At 41.2% G+C, this 17208-nt stretch overlaps 1 protein-coding gene across 1 annotated transcript in view; it reads right to left on the bottom strand.

The window, feature by feature from the left end:
- The window catches only part of LOC117968825 (zinc finger protein 850-like), a 32226-nt gene extending 20883 nt beyond the window's left edge, over positions 1–11343 (bottom strand). Inside the window, exon 1 of the mRNA XM_059008872.1 lies at positions 10320–11343. Within this exon, the coding sequence (XP_058864855.1) occupies positions 10320–11270 (951 nt within the window). The 5' untranslated portion in view covers positions 11271–11343. The remainder of the gene's footprint in view (positions 1–10319) is intronic.
- Positions 11344–17208: the final 5865 nt, after the last annotated feature.

The following is a 17208-nucleotide window of genomic DNA, read 5'->3' as shown; positions in this document are numbered from 1 at the left end:
TTTTCTTTTGCACATTTTCAGTTAATCTTTTTTTTTTTTGGTTGCTTTTTTGTCCCTTTTGTATATATGGCCATAATTGCTTTATTTTGTGTCCAATTTGTTCCAATTTCACGTATGACGTATACCTGTAACCTTTATAATTAAAGAGTTATAGCCACAAATCTAACAGTAAAAACATGTGAAAATAACTCGGACCCTATTATTAACCTCCTTGTGCTCCGTATTACGGGTGAGACGCTGTGTATGCATAGTTCACACATACCCTATAGTCTCTGTAAGTTGCCTTGGATAAAGGCGTCTGCTAAACTAATTATTTATATATATATATATATATATATATATATATATATATATATATATATAGGTCAGTTTACGCGTATTTCAAAATAAAAGTCTCAAATAATCTGCTAAAAAAATGCCTTACTGTATTTATCTTTATTTTTGTTTATGTTGCTTATTGTATTTCTATTTGTTTGTATTTCTATTATATTATATATTTTGTATGTAAAAATCTGTCATGTGTATATTTCATACATTCCTGAAAAAATTAAGGATTGTAACTCAGTAAAAGGCGGATGAAATGTAATGAAGAGACTCATAGTGAATAGAAAATAGGGTTGGTTGTGCCAGATTTACGTCCCTGCTATTGTTGCTGGGGTTTTAGTAGTGCTCGGGTGCTGAAAACACGACATTTTGACTGGTAGGTTGTGTATTTCAGCCATTCCTGAAAAAATTAAAGATTATAACTCAATAAAAGGGGGTTAAATGTAACTAATTCACTCAAAAATAAAATAATGATTGTAACTAAAACAATAGGGATATTTTATTCTTTGTATGTTAATGTAACCCTGTTTAAGCTCCCTGTTGGTAGGTGGAAGTATTAGATTTTCTGACCCAGCTTATCGTTGACCTTGGGCTTTAAGATCTGTTGTGCCAGGAAAACCATGGCTGTGCATGAAGGTCCGATACCTCTCAATATCTGAACACTTCCCCGTCACATGCTCAGGTCTGTGGTGTACTGATGGTGTACATCTCAGTGATGACTGTGGAATGAATCTCCTTGCACAGCTCATGTGGTGTGCAGCTTACTGTTTACTGCACAAGAGACCAAACCAGCAACAACAGGTTTGCAGAGCAGTAAACCTGGCCTCACTCCACGTCTGGTTGTGAGAGAGTCAGCACCAGTAATCAGCAGGTTTGCAGAGCAGTAAACCTGGCCTCACTCCACGTGTGGTTGTGAGAGGGTCAGCACCAGCGATCAGCAGGTTTGCAGAGCAGTAAACCTGGCCTCACTCCATGTGTGGTTGTGAGAGGGTCAGCACCAGTGATCAGCAGGTTTGCAGAGCAGTAAACCTGGCCTCACTCCACGTGTGGTTGTGAGAGGGTCAGCACCAGCGATCAGCAGGTTTGCAGAGCAGTAAACCTGGCCTCACTCCACGTGTGGTTGTGAGAGGATCAGCACCAGCGATCAGCAGGTTTGCAGAGCAGTAAACCTGGCCTCACTCCACGTGTGGTTGTGAGAGGGTCAGCACCAGCGATCAGCAGGTTTGCAGAGCAGTAAACCTGGCCTCACTCCACATGTGGTTGTGAGAGGGTCAGCACCAGCGATCAGCAGGTTTGCAGAGCAGTAAACCTGGCCTCACTCCACGTGTGGTTGTGAGAGGGTCAGCACCAGTAATCAGCACGTTTGCAGAGCAGTAAACCTGGCCTCACTCCACGTGTGGTTGTGAGAGGGTCAGCACCAGTGATCAGCAGGTTTGCAGAGCAGTAAACCTGGCCTCACTACACGTCTGGTTGTGAGAGGGTCAGCACCAGCGATCAGCAGGTTTGCAGAGCAGTAAACCTGGCCTCACTCCACGTGTGGTTGTGAGAGGGTCAGCACCAGTAATCAGCACGTTTGCAGAGCAGTAAACCTGGCCTCACTCCACGTGTGGTTGTGAGAGGGTCAGCACCAGCGATCAGCAGGTTTGAAGAGCAGTAAACCTGGCCTCACTCCACGTGTGGTTGTGAGAGGGTCAGCACCAGTGATCAGCAGGTTTGCAGAGCAGTAAACCTGGCCTCACTCCATGTCTGGTTGTGAGAGGGTCAGCACCAGCGATCAGCAGGTTTGCAGAGCAGTAAACCTGGCCTCACTCCACGTCTGGTTGTGAGAGGGTCAGCACCAGTGATCAGCAGGTTTGCAGAGCAGTAAACCTGGCCTCACTCCACGTGTGATTGTGAGAGGGTCAGCACCAGTGATCAGCAGGTTTGCAGAGCAGTAAACCTGGCCTCACTCCACGTGTGGTTGTGAGAGGGTCAGCACCAGCGATCAGCAGGTTTGCAGAGCAGTAAACCTGGCCTCACTCCACGTGTGGTTGTGAGAGGGTCAGCACCAGCGATCAGCAGGTTTGCAGAGCAGTAAACCTGGCCTCACTCCACGTGTGGTTGTGAGAGGGTCAGCACCAGCGATCAGCAGGTTTGCAGAGCAGTAAACCTGGCCTCACTCCACGTGTGGTTGTGAGAGGGTCAGCACCAGCGATCAGCAGGTTTGCAGAGCAGTAAACCTGGCCTCGCTCCACGTGTGGTTGTGAGAGGGTCAGCACCAGCGATCAGCAGGTTTGCAGAGCAGTAAACCTGGCCTCACTCCACGTGTGGTTGTGAGAGGGTCAGCACCAGCGATCAGCAGGTTTGCAGAGCAGTAAACCTGGCCTCACTCCACGTGTGGTTGTGAGAGGGTCAGCACCAGTGATCAGCAGGTTTGCAGAGCAGTAAACCTGGCCTCACTCCACGTGTGGTTGTGAGAGGGTCAGCACCAGTGATCAGCAGGTTTGCAGAGCAGTAAACCTGGCCTCACTCCAGGTGTGGTTGTGAGAGGGTCAGCACCAGTGATCAGCAGGTTTGCAGAGCAGTAAACCTGGCCTCACTCCACGTGTGGTTGTGAGAGGGTCAGCACCAGTGATCAGCAGGTTTGCAGAGCAGTAAACCTGGCCTCACTCCAGGTGTGGTTGTGAGAGGGTCAGCACCAGTGATCAGCAGGTTTGCAGAGCAGTAAACCTGGCCTCACTCCACGTGTGGTTGTGAGAGGGTCAGCACCAGCGATCAGCAGGTTTGCAGAGCAGTAAACCTGGCCTCACTCCACGTGTGATTGTGAGAGGGTCAGCACTAGCGATCAGCAGGTTTGCAGAGCAGTAAACCTGGCCTCACTCCACGTGTGATTGTGAGAGGGTCAGCACTAGCGATCAGCAGGTTTGCAGAGCAGTAAACCTGGCCTCACTCCACGTGTGATTGTGAGAGGGTCAGCACCAGTAATCAGCAGAGCTGATCCTTTCCAGTGGGCCGAGGTGAAGCACGCTACCACCGAGAAGGCAGCGGAGGAGCTATTCCTGGAGATGATGTCTGTAAGTATTAAAACTTCATTTGTGTTGTTTTAATTTGATGTTCTTTGGCATTAGACAATAAAATATGCAAAACAATCTGAGTGATTGTCAGTTCTGTGCTATTATCTGAATTACATTTCCTCAATGTGTAGCTGAATTACATTACATTAACGTGGATTGTATATAAAAACAAAGTGAAGGGTGAACGGTCTTAAAAAAAGGTGTCTAATAAGGAAGTAGGGCTGATTACAGGTGAGGTGATGGAGAAGGAGGTAGGTAGGACTACAGCTCAGGTGAAGGAGGGAGGTAAGACTACAGGTGTGAAGCATGGAAGTAAGACTACAGGAGAGAGGTAGGACTGCAGGTGCAGGTGTGATGAATACACTAAACATTACACTGAATATTACTAAACTTAAGGGAGGAAGTCCAACCACAACCAAACACAAAAAACATAAAGGAAAAAAAGCAAATCCATTAGATTATACAGTAACTGCAAATGCCATTCATGATGTTAAACAAAGCAATAAAAAAACAAACACATTTCAATTTTTAGGACTGACTGAAATACACAACCTACCAGCTAAAATGTCATGTTTTCAGCACCCGAGCATTACTAAAACCCCAGCAACAATAGCAGGGACGTAAATCTGGCACAACCAACCCTATTTTCTATTCACTACGAGTCTGGTCATTACATTTGAACCCCCTTTTACTGAGTTACAATCCTTAATTTTTTCAGGAATGGCTGAAATACACAACCCTCTAGTTGCCAAGTACCATCACAAACTAAAAAGAGATTTAAACACATAGATAATACATTATTAGCAATGCATTTCTGAAGGTATGTAAGTCACATAGATTATTTTCGTGTTTTCACTTGAACAGCTATACTGTATGTTTGTACTCATTCACAGCATACCTTAGTATGTGTTAACAGAATCCTATAAGACACATCTTATTTCCATTAGTATGGGGGTCTACACCAGCAGTCATTAAAGGTACAAACTTGAATGAGATGGCTTAAAAAAACACATCAACACTAAAAAGAAAATGATCTTTTTATTTGCTCCAGCATCACCAGCAAAAATGGTTTTGTGCTGGTACCCAGTGAGTGATGTGGAGCACTTTCTTGGTCTGTGGTGTGAACCACTGCCGTATAATGGAGAATCCATTGCTTACAATACAATAAGCTTCTACATTATTTTCATTTTAATCAGTTTATTTAAGTGAATGCACTTTTAATAACAGGATATGTGAAATAATATGATATCTTGTAACAATTGTAAGTCGCCCTGGATAAGGGTGTCTGCTTAGAAATAAATAATAATAATAATAATAATAATAAATCTTGTTTAAAAGTGTTTTTATATATATATATTTTTTATTATTAATAGTACTTTTTTCTATTTCTGTATTTTATTCTGTATTCTGCTTACCAAGTGCTTTGGGCTGCTTTTAATAATTGTACTGTATGTTTCTGTACTTCACTCTGCTGGATTCTGCTTGTAAAGCGCTTTGAGCCACTGTATTACACATTGATTGCACTATACAACTCGAGATTATTATTACATTGTTTAAGGCAGTGACTCCCAAATTATTATTATTTCAGAAGTAGCCTCTCTCATTCCTACAGAGCAAAATCAATTAATAAATAATAAATTACCTGGTGTTGAAGTCTTGGTCTCTGTTAACATATATTAAGCCTAATAAATGATCATTTATCATCTTGTTTTTGCATTTATAGGTTACAGTAATTTATACAGTATATGCAAAAACAACTAATATATTATATAATATATATATATATATATATATATATATATATATATATATATATATATATATATAAATAAATACAGGAGACTTTGGTCATTAATAATATTAATAATTAAATGAATAATGAATGATGAGCAATGTATACTTCTTGCTGCTGCTTTTACTGTCTCTTTCAGTCGTTATATGAGAGTGACAGGATGGAGGGACTTTTATTTTGGAAAAAAACAGCCGGTTTCGACATCGAGATGCGGAAGCAGCATACGCCGGAAGTGAAGTTGTTGCTAGCTTCACGGAGATAAAAACGTCGGTACCTTATTTTTTATTGATTAAATTGTTATATTTTAGTTTAATTGTTATATTTTAAATGGACTCGGTGTTGTTGATGACGTCACGCCTGTTCATTTAACAAACAAAGCGTCTCACACGCGCGCGCGCGTCACAAACAAATAACCTTCAATTAAAATGAATAATACTGTAACTTACCTTTTAGTCTCGTCCACGCCTTACAAACGGGTATGTAATATCGTTTAACTAAACACACAAATAATAATAATGATAATAATTAACCCGCCTCCTCACGGCTCGGTGTTTATCTCGCGCTGTTTGAGAAACGCCGCGCTCTGTTTGAAGCGTCAGCAGCTCGGAGTTCCCGGATGATGACGCGCACCCGCTCTCTGGGATGGAACCGCACAACAGTCTCGCGTTTTGATTGGTCCATGTCTGTCACATGAATGTGTCGTCACACGCGTGGAAAAGCGTGCATGCATTTTTAACATTGTGATCAGAGAGAGAGAGAGAGAGAGAGTGATCTGCTTTCCACAACCTTACCATTAAAATATAATGTGGTATTACACTGCACTGATATAACAAACTATGGGTGATTACTTTATATGAATGATCATGTTATGCACGAATGTAAGAATTGGCTTTCTGTGGTGGTGTACTTTTTTCTTTCAAGTAGCATATATCTATAATCGTTTTTGAACATGTGAACATGTACATAACCACACTGTTCAAAACTAACGCTTGTAATACACACAGTACTGTATCAATGCCTCTGTAATTTCCATTGATAAATCATTACAAAAATAACATCTTAGAGTTTTATTACACTTGATAACACTGTGTAACAATTTTTTTTTTTTTTTTTTTGTTCCTGGGTAGTAAGTGTTATTTCCTAATTGCTTATGCCTCAAAAGTATAGAAAATGTCTATTATTCCCCACAAACTTTGCTTTTGTGACCAGGACCGTGATATTTTGAAATGTACCTATTTCCAATGAGAAAACGGGCGAATTTGTGTCTTTTCGTTCACATAAAGTCAGAAAAAAACAACATATGAATCCAAATTAACATGTATTTATACTAAAGTAATAGAAAAATGACTACAAAAGATTTAGAAGTGAGTAGTTTTTCGAGATTTACGATTATACTGTAAATCACTTTCACGAATCAGCCCCCAAATGTAGTCTCCCAAATGTAGTCTCTCTCGTTATACTGTCCTTCACTGACAGCTCATCCAGGAGCCTCAAAGTCGTGCTGCTCCATAATGGTAACAAGTACCCGTCTCTTCCCCTGGCTCACTCGGTGCACCTCAAAGAGGATTACAACAGCATCAAGACCTTGCTGGATGCCTTGAAGTATGATGAGTACGGCTGGGACCCCCGGAAGGTGCTGATGCCACCACTGCACATCAAATTGGGCCTTATGAAACAATTTGTCAGAGCTCTAGATAAGGAGTCGGCAGCCTTCAAGTACCTTCAAGACTTCTTCCCTTAGCTGTCTGAGGCAAAGGTCAAAGCCGGTGTCTTCGTCGGACCACAGATAAAGAAGATCCTGGAGTGCAATGAATTCCCCAAGAAGCTCACTAGTAAGGAGAAAGCGGCTTGGAACAGCTTTGTCAGTGGTTCGGGGCTTCCTGGGCAATCACAAGGCCAAAAACTATGTGGAGCTGGTTGAGACTCTGGTGAAGAACTACGGCACAATGGGCTGTAGGATGTCCCTCAAAGTCCATATCCTTGATGCTCATCTTGATAAATTCAAGGAGAACATGGGAGCGTACTCGGAGGAGCAAGGCGAGCGATATACTGGACTTTGAACGCCGCTACCAAGGACAGTATAACGAGAACATGATGGGAGACTACATTTGGGGTCTGATTCGTGAAAGTGATTTACAGTATAATCGTAAATCTCGAAAAACTACTCACTTCTAAATCTTTTGTAGTCATTTTTGTATTACTTTAGTACAAATACATGTTAATTTGGATTCATATGTTGATTTTTTCTGACTTTATGTGAATGAAAAGACACAAATTCGCCCGTTTTCTCATTGAAAATAGGTAAATTTCAAAATATCACTGTCCTGGTCACAAAAGCAAAGTTTGTGGGGAATAATAGCCATTTTCTATACTTTTGAGGCATAAGCAATTAGGAAATAACACTTACTACCCAGGAACAAAAATTGTGTTACATAGTGTAATCGGTTCCCTTTTCTCTTTTGCAGTTGTAGTTTTTGTTTTGCACTTTGGAAACACGAACGAAAAAAACAGATGAATATAATTGAAGTAGACTGTAAACCCGACACACACACAGCTCAAAATATTACAGCAGATACCAGGAAAAACCTATTCAGGTAACTGACAGTCTATTCATTATTTACAATCACTCTGCAACATCTCTACTTCAGCCTCCTCCACTCAGAGCCGCAGAGAGCCGTCATGCGCCCCGGGGAATGATGGGTACATTCAGACATTTTTATCATGGTTTGGTTTTTCATTTCTGTAATTTCTTTTAATATTATGTATACTCTTAATATGCTGCATGCATAGATGGTTCTCTGTGGTTTCTGTGTTTCTACGCTTTGAGATGCGTGCATCTAGGAGCTTTATAAAATAAAGATTATTATTATTATTATTATTATTATAAAATGTCTTAACTATTAATATCCAGGAATATAACTAGCAAACCTCTGACTATTAACAAAACGCTTCACTGCCACACATACTTTTACAGCTTGTTTTCTGTGTACATAATTTAATAAGAAGTTAATAACAGCACCTATTTATTTTGAGCGAATAAAAGACATGTGGATGACTGCAAAGTGGAAGCCTGAACTGAAGGCAAATTAGTGCTATTTGATTCGCTGGCTGCTCTGAAAAAGCAACCAAAATGTAATGTTGAATTTCATTGGCTGGCTGTGATGTAATGCTTTGTCATTGGCCACTGAGGTGTAAGACCATGGGAAGAGCGTTTTTATTCCCCCAGATGATTGTACATTTGAAAACAATGGAAAGAGACAGAGAGAACAGGCAGAAAGGGAAAAAAAACTTTATTAAACAAAGTCTGAATATCATTTTCATTCCAGAATGTAATAAATGAATGTTGTTTCTTTTTTTGTTTTTTGTTTGTTTATCGTTGCGGTTGTTTCTAAACCCTGGTTTTCTTGCCATTCTTGGCACGATAAAGGAGTTTTGTCGACTTGCCGCCTAATTGGTGCTGTTAGTCCTGCAAGGGCTTGCGTGCTGGGGTGCCTGCACCTCAAAAAAGGAATTAGGCCTCAAATATGTTGGCAATGTTTGTGTAAATCTTTAAAAAATATTCAGAGCTTGAGAAAGTTCCTGGAGCATTGTATCACACATCAGGTTTTGTAAACAAATGTAAATTTAATGTCCGAGGACAAAATTACTCCTTGCTGATTGGTTGTTTTTATCCAAAATACTAAAACATCCTTGTTGAACTCAGAGAGGCAGAGCGCTAGAACTCAATCTCCAGCACTGAGAAGGACTCAGAGAGGCAGAGCGCTAGAACTCAATCTCCAGCGCTGAGAAGGACTCAGAGAGGCAGAGCGCTAGAACTCAATCTCCAGCACTGAGAAGGACTCAGAGAGGCAGAGCGCTAGAACTCAATCTCCAGCGCTGAGAACGACTCAGAGAGGCAGAGCGCTAGAACTCAATCTCCAGCACTGAGAAGGACTCCGAGAGGCAGAGCACTGGAACTCAATCTCCAGCACTGAGAAGGACTCAGAGAGGCAGAGCGCTAGAACTCAATCTCCAGCACTGAGAAGGACTCAGAGAGGCAGAGCGCTAGAACTCAATCTCCAGCGCTGAGAAGGACTCAGAGAGGCAGAGCGCTAGAACTCAATCTCCAGCACTGAGAAGGACTCCGAGAGGCAGAGCACTGGAACTCAATCTCCAGCACTGAGAAGGACTCAGAGAGGCAGAGCGCTAGAACTCAATCTCCAGCACTGAGAAGGACTCCGAGAGGCAGAGCACTGGAACTCAATCTCCAGCACTGAGAAGGACTCCGAGAGGCAGAGCACTGGAACTCAATCTCCAGCACTGAGAAGGACTCAGAGAGGCAGAGCGCTAGAACTCAATCTCCAGCACTGAGAAGGACTCAGAGAGGCAGAGCGCTAGAACTCAATCTCCAGCGCTGAGAAGGACTCAGAGAGGCAGAGCGCTAGAACTCAATCTCCAGCGCTGAGAACGACTCAGAGAGGCAGAGCGCTAGATCTCAATCTTAAATGCACATTCAGTTGGAAGATTATTTTTCTTTAAAAAAAAAATAAATAAATAATAATTCTCAGAGAGACCTTACATTGTATTACATAATATTTGGGCTTCTGGTTTTCGTCTGACTTTTTGTCCCTCCTTTATAAATTAATTTCACAATTAACACATTTCTCAGTTTTAATTCAGAAATCAATTGTTTCATGCATTTGATCTGCTTTTACTGTGTCTGAAAAACACAAGCCAAGTTAGTAAAAACAATTGGTTTCTGAATTAAAACTGAGAAATGTGTTAGTTGTGAAATTGGGGCAACCTTGGCCCCCACCTCTTTGATAGTTGTGCCTGTTTGCTTGGTGCTGGCCAAGGTTGCCCCAATTGTTTCTTCCAAGTTAACTTGTGTTTTTCATACAAGTTAGAAGAAACAACTGGGGCAACCTTGGACCTCATCGGTTTTACAGTTGTGTCTCTTTGCTTTCTGCTGAGCAAGGTTGCCCCAAAGGTTTTATGAAACTTGTCTTGTGTTTTTGATATCTCTACTTTAAATGGCTGGGCACTTTTGATAACTTGGCGTTTTTTCACATTTCCAAAGTGTTTTTGTTTCAAATTCATAATGCAAGGTTAACATTTTTTTCTTCATGATAGAACAGTCCCAATTAACATAGTCTTTAAGGTTTCTCTCTTCTGTGGATTTGCTGGTGTTTCTGAAGGCCTTGTTTAAGACGGAAACTCTTCCCACAGTCAGAGCAGCGATACGGTTTCTCTCCTGTGTGAATTCGCTGGTGTGTTTTCAGGTTTCCTGAATAACTGAAACTCTTCCTACAGTCAGAGCAGCGATACGGTTTCTCTCTTGTGTGAATTCGCTGGTGTGCTTTCAGGGTTCCTGCCCAACCGAAACTCTTCCCACAGTCAGAGCAGTGATACGGTTTCTCTCTTGTGTGAATTCGCTGGTGTGCTTTCAGGGTTCCTGCCCAACCGAAACTCTTCCCACAGTCAGAGCAGTGATACGGTTTCTCTCTTGTGTGAATTCGCTGGTGTGTTTTAAGGCTGGCTGACTGACTGAAACTCTTCCCACAGTCAGAGCAGCGATACGGTTTCTCTCCTGTGTGAATTCGTTGGTGTTTCTGAAGGCCTTGTTTAAGACGGAAACTCTTCCCACAGTCAAAGCAGTGGTACTGTTTCTCTCCTGTGTGAATTTGCTGGTGTATTCTCAGGTTTCCTGAATAACTGAAACTCTTCCCACAGTCAGAGCAGTGATACGGTTCCTCTCTTGTGTGAATTCGCTGGTGTGCTTTCAGGGTTCCTGCCCAACCGAAACTCTTCCCACAGTCAGAGCAGTGATACGGTTTCTCTCTTGTGTGAATTCGCTGGTGTGTTTTAAGGCTGGCTGACTGACTGAAACTCTTCCCACAGTCAGAGCAGCGATACGGTTTCTCTCCTGTGTGAATTCGCTGGTGGACAACAAGGCTGTTTGAATAGCTGAAAGTCTTTCCACAGTCAGAGCAACAATATGTTTTCCCTCCTGTGTGAATTCTCTGGTGTGAAACAAGGTTGTTTGACTGACTGAAACTCTTCCCACAGCGAGTGCAGGAATACGGTTTCTCTCCTGTGTGAATTCGCTGGTGTGCTTTCATGTCTCCTGACCTACTGAAACTCTTCCCACAGTCAGAGCAGTGGTACGGTTTCTCTCCTGTGTCAGTTCGCTGGTGTATTTTTAAATGCCCTAACTGGTTGAAACCTTTCCCACAGTCAGGATATTCTCCACCGCCCGCCCACGCTTTAGCTGCTGGACTGGAACCTGGAAAATATGAACAGGAAAGAAAGTAAGAGGGACTGCTTGTAGGCTTAGGTAGGGATGGAAATAAGCCTCTCTTTGCATAGCACTTTGATCCCTTCCTGGTTTTACGAGCAGTTTAACAAGACACACCTGTGCTTGTTACCTTCTACATTGGGGCTAATCAGGCTCATTTTAAAACCTGGAATAGGTGAATCTGCTATGCAATAGGAGTCTTATTTCCATCCCTCACTTAGGGCAGGTGGTGGAGTGGATTAAAGCATGTGAATTTCAGCTGTGGGGGCTTGCAATACATTACAACAGAATCTGCTATTTATATTAATATTATATTAATATGCAAAGACCTCCTGTAATGTTTCAGGTCTATTTCCTCTAACACATGCTACAGTTATATCTTTAAATAGCATTACTTTACGCATTTACAAAAAGATCCATATATTGTTACACTGAACATTTATAATGATATATACAGTACTTTAGTGTTTCTAATCCTTGGTATAATTCCCCCCCCCTCCCAGAGCAATGGCAACATTATATCTGTATCTGAAGTTCACCAGTAGTGAGTCCTATCTTGAACTGGTTGGAGTGGTACAGGAAAAACAAACAGCTAGTAATGTAATCTACATGCTCCCTCCCTCCCTCTCAACCACACTGTGGATATCACGCAAACTAGAATGACAATGTCACAGCTACTGGGAGTCACTCACCTGCTAGACTGCATTCTGAATGGGAGCGCACGTCTTCCTTTCCACCTCCTTGCGTGCTGTTGGGAGAGCCTTCCTCTCCAGCGCCTTGCTCTCTAATGCAGATTCTCTCCAGCACCACGCTACACTCCCGCAGGCGTACAGGCTCCAGCTCAGGGATGTTTGGTTTGAAGTCCTCGGATTCTTCCTTCACTGGTTCCATGTGCTCAAACTCTACTTCAAGGGGCTCCCATTTAATACGGACAGTTTCCAGCACCTCTTCTTGTTTCACAGGAAGGGGTTCTTCTGTCTGGGGGATCTCCAATTCATTGTGCTCTGCTTTAATCTCAGAGACCTCTGGCTGACTGCTGTCACATTGCATCTCACAGAGCTCCTGTTTAATGGGGAGGGAAGCCAGCCCAGAGAACTCCACTCTAATGGGGACCAGTTCAAGTTCAGGGAACTCCTCTTTAATCTGGACAGATTCCATCTTCACACTGTCCATGGCAGCACGCGGGATTCTGTTTAGTAGCTGCTGGAAAAAAAAAAAAAAAAAAAAAAAAAGTATGTATTTATTTAAATACAGGGCTATTAAGGCTATTCAAGGGGTTGACAAGATCTGTCCTTAATAGCAGGGGTGGCTTTACTATTGAAGAAATACAGAATTTCTGTTCATAATACCAGAGGATTTTATCTGTTGAAATGTTTACATAATTTATCCATTCCATATATTATTTACTGCGGATTTCTGTCGATTAACATGTTCTAACATTTGTTTCAGATCTGCAACATACATACATACAGTAGTCTCTGCATACAGGAACACCTCCTAAGAGAACACTTCGCCTAACACCTTGTGGTGAAACAGATTTTCTCCATTGGAAATGCTCTGGCTAAAGGAACAGGAACTTCACTTAAAAGAACACCTTGTTGGCACCGATAACAATTTCTACTGTGTAACCTGATAACTCATCGTCATCAAACTTAAATTAAAATGGTCAATTCAATCTTTTAAAATATGACTTGCCATCGCGAGTGTGTCTTGAGGCACACTGACTGGTTTATTCAATCTGTACAGAACCACCGTCCTATCAGTGTAGCTCATCGCTACAAAATACCATGTGATCAAATGGCGAAATGCGCCTCAGTTTCTCTTGCTATAAAAAGTTGGAAACTGTTCGAGCTCTTGAAAAAAACCTGAAATCAGACACAAGTCGCAGAGCAATCTGGTGTTTCCTGTTCTGGTGAGTTGCTTCACCATTCTGTTAAATAATGTGCATGTCTGGTATGTTGCTGCTGTATTTTGTAACGTGTGTATGGTAGGGTGCTGGGTTTATTTAGTTTGACAGTTCAGTAACGTTAGTTTGTCTGTTACTTTATTATTGTAGTTTATTAATTGCTTTTCTTTTACTTCTTCAGTTAACTTCATAAGTTGATGCACGTGCTTTATAACAAGTAATACATATGTATTTATTTACTGATTGATTCCTATTGTGTCTGGTGGCTGACTCCGTCTTAGAGAACACTTCCGCTATAAGAACACTTTGCTTGCTTCCCGAGTGGTGTTCTCTTAGCGAGGGGAAGAATGGCTGGGTGTGTTTTCAAAACGGATTGGGACGGCATTTCATATGCTCCATGTCCGTGTGATGGAGATTCTTTTTTGTCCAAGTTTCATGAAAATCTGTGCGGTACTTTTAGTTTGGACAAATTAGTCAGTTTTTTTGCACTCAAAAACGGCTGCGTATTTAAACACCACATCCGACAGGCAGATAGTACTCATTGACTAGGAGTGCCCTTTTTGGAACCGGAATAATTGAATATTTCGCAAGTTATTTAAATTTCCGCTAACTCAAATGTTACGCCTGCGCAGTCAGGCTCCACCACAGAGAGTAAGTTAGTGGGGATTCGTCACTTTAATCATTCTCTGTGGGTCAGTTAATCTGAATTGCTCAGGTCACTTATGTCTTGTGGATCCTGACACTATCCATTTCATTATTTTCAGTTCTTGATGTAGCAACGAATGAAAATGTACCTCTTTTAAACATTTACAGCCAAGATATTACTCAGCATCTACTGAATTTAGTTTATATACACTTTAAAACATAAGCATGCAAGTGTAATACTAATATGTACGATAACATAATGTGCATGATCATTTATATTACCAAATGTTTGAGGGTTTGTTTCCTAACACAAAAATCTCAAAATAAATTGCTCACAAACAGTTACGCAATTGCAGCATCTGGCTGATCATTTACTATTTTTTATCAAAGTTTCGTGAAAATCCACGCGATAGTTTTTAAGTTACACAATAGCGAGAAATGCGGTTTTGTTGTAGCCTATCATTGATGGTTCAAAAAAAATAATACGTGGATTTAAGAAGACTGACACTGTGTGGCCAACGCTAATTATTCTTGGATTATTTTTCAGCAGAAGACTGGTTCACGGTAACAAGTCTTATATTACTGTATTTACATGCCATAGTCTTGTATACTCGTTGAATTGTGAAATTATGGGTGATGTCAAAACGGAGAGGTTTATACTGTACAACTATACCTTAAATTATAAAAGTTCCCAGCAGTGTCCTCCACCTGGGATTGAACCCACAACCCTCCGGTCAAGAGTCCAGAGCCCTAACCACTACTCCACACTGCTTCCCCAGTGTAAACCTCAGTTATGACATTAGTAAATAACACTGTGCTACCGTGCCAGTTCAAACATTTAAAGTTTTCTTGTTGACGTAAAATAGTGCACTGGATACATTAACCTAGATTTACATTTTTTAATTAATTAAATTCTGTCCATCCGTTTGCCGTTTCTTCGTAACATTACTGTGATCGGTATACAAATTTGACAGCCGGCGTCTTGAAACTACATTTGATAACTATAATTGACACGTTCACACTATACAAAAAACAAAACCACGCACTTCGCTAGACTATATATTTGCGTTTCGTTGCCCTTGTTTTGGACTGCTGACTGGTGACGGCTGTGATGAGTTTAGTTTGACTTTTTGCTCTGCGATTGTTGTGGTCTTTGTTTTTTTCGCTGATGTACAACTGTAGCACAATTGCTTGTTTATATGCATAGAAGATGTCAACCCCCCTCCTTCTACTCACACTGTTTCTCTAGGGGGCTGTGTGGTCTGCTGGTTAAAGGAAAGGACTTGTAACCAGGAGGTCCCTGGTTCGAATCCAGGCTCCCTCACCGACTCGCTGTGTGGCTCTGAGCAAGTCACTGAAATCCTTTCAGGGTCTGTCTGATGTTCAATATCCCACCTGGCCTTTTAACTCTTTTTTACTCAGACACTATGAGAGCCAGCCCTGCTTGTGTGTTTCTGGTAGACGCTCATATTAGGAGAGTCTTGAATAGGAGTGTTGTGGAATGTTGTTGCTGAAGTCAGACCTGCCTCAGTGCTGTAAACAAACATTTCCACACACAATCTTTACACAATAAGATGAATGGCAACATCAAAGACACGAGGACCTATTTTTGTAACTTCCTATGTTTGTGGCTCAGATGCCGGGAGCTGTTTAGGGTTATGTTGTCCTGGTTGCCACTTTGCTGGCTATTCAAGCCACAGTGAGCAGCCCCATCGTGTGCCACATAATCAGGGTGCCTCGGACAAACCATTTGAATGTTGTTTTTTTCTTTTACACATTTTCAATTAATCTTTTTTTTTTGGTTGCTTTTCTGTCCGTTTTGTATATATGGCCATAATTACTTTATTTTGTGTCCAATTTAAAAAAAAAAAAAAAAAAAAAAAAGTATCCATGCCAGATTTGAGCTGGTCATGCTAAAACATTTTTTTCAAAAAGAATAAATGTTTTTTTTGTTGTTTTGTTTTTTCTAAAAATCACCTCTCCTTTTTCTGTGTTTCTTGTGAATCTGAATTGAACAGGGCGAGTCTCAGGGTACTTAGTGTTTTTTTTTTAATGGAACCCTAGTGTGTGCGCATTCATTTCATGTCCCTGATTTTCACGTATATGACATGATGTACCTCTAACCTTTATAGAGTTATACTAGCCACAAATCTAACAACAGTAAAAAACATGTGAAAATAACTCGGACCCTATTATTAACCTCCTTGTGCTCCGTGTTTCGGGTGAGACGCTGTTTATGCATAGTTCACACACACCCTATAGTCTCTGTAAGTTGTCTTGGATAAAGGTGTCTGCTAAACTCTATATATATATATATATATATGAGTCAGTTTTCGCGCCCCTCGTTGATCAGTGTTGTACACACACTATGGTATAGCGGTAGTTCGCCTGCCCCTCAATGTAAATACCCAGCTAACACACTAAGACTCAAACACGTTGTCATTAATATTAAACATAAAAACGTCGGTACCTTATTTTTTATTGATTAAATTGTTATATTTTAAATGGACTCGGTGTTGTTGATGACGTCACGCCTGTTCATTTAACAAACAAAGCGTCACAAACAAATAACCTTCAATTAAAATGAATAATACTGTAACTTACCTTTTAGTCTCGTCCACGCCTTACAAACGGGTATGTAATATCGTTTAACTAAACACACAAATATAAAATCCTCCGCAGGGCTCCGTGTTTACCTCCTGCTGTGTGTTTGAAACGCCAGCAGCGCCGCGTTCCCGGATGCAGTTTGTGCGCATGCTCCGAGGCGGAGGCTCTTCTTCTGGTTAATCTATAGGACGCATCCCATCTATTATATTAGATGATGAGCGCCCTCCATCTGTACTCCTTTGTGTGTCTTTGTTTTACTTTATTTTTCTGTCATCTTTATTTATTATAACTTCCCTTCTTTTCCTGTTTCCTTTATATATTTCGTCAGTATCCTTTCTCTATTCAGTCTCCCGTCCTCTTTCCCTAGCAAGTTCTTTATATTGACTTCCTATACCTCCATTTCTCTCAGCCTCCTCTCCACATTCCTTCTCTGCTCCTCATATTTCTCACACTTTAATAAATAATGTTCTACTGTTTCAGCTACTTTACATTTTTCACACTTTCCATCTTCATGTTTCTCCAGTCTTAAAAGATGTTTATTTAAAGAACTCTGCCCAATCCTTAACCTATCCAACGCTCTTTCCTCTTTCCTTCACAACTCTTT

This window comes from Acipenser ruthenus, chromosome 38, assembly GCF_902713425.1.
Source record: "Acipenser ruthenus chromosome 38, fAciRut3.2 maternal haplotype, whole genome shotgun sequence".
Classification (NCBI taxonomy): Eukaryota; Metazoa; Chordata; class Actinopteri; order Acipenseriformes; family Acipenseridae; genus Acipenser; species Acipenser ruthenus.
The sequence above is the reverse complement of the archived record's forward strand: the minus strand, read 5'-3'. Positions and strand labels throughout refer to the sequence as shown.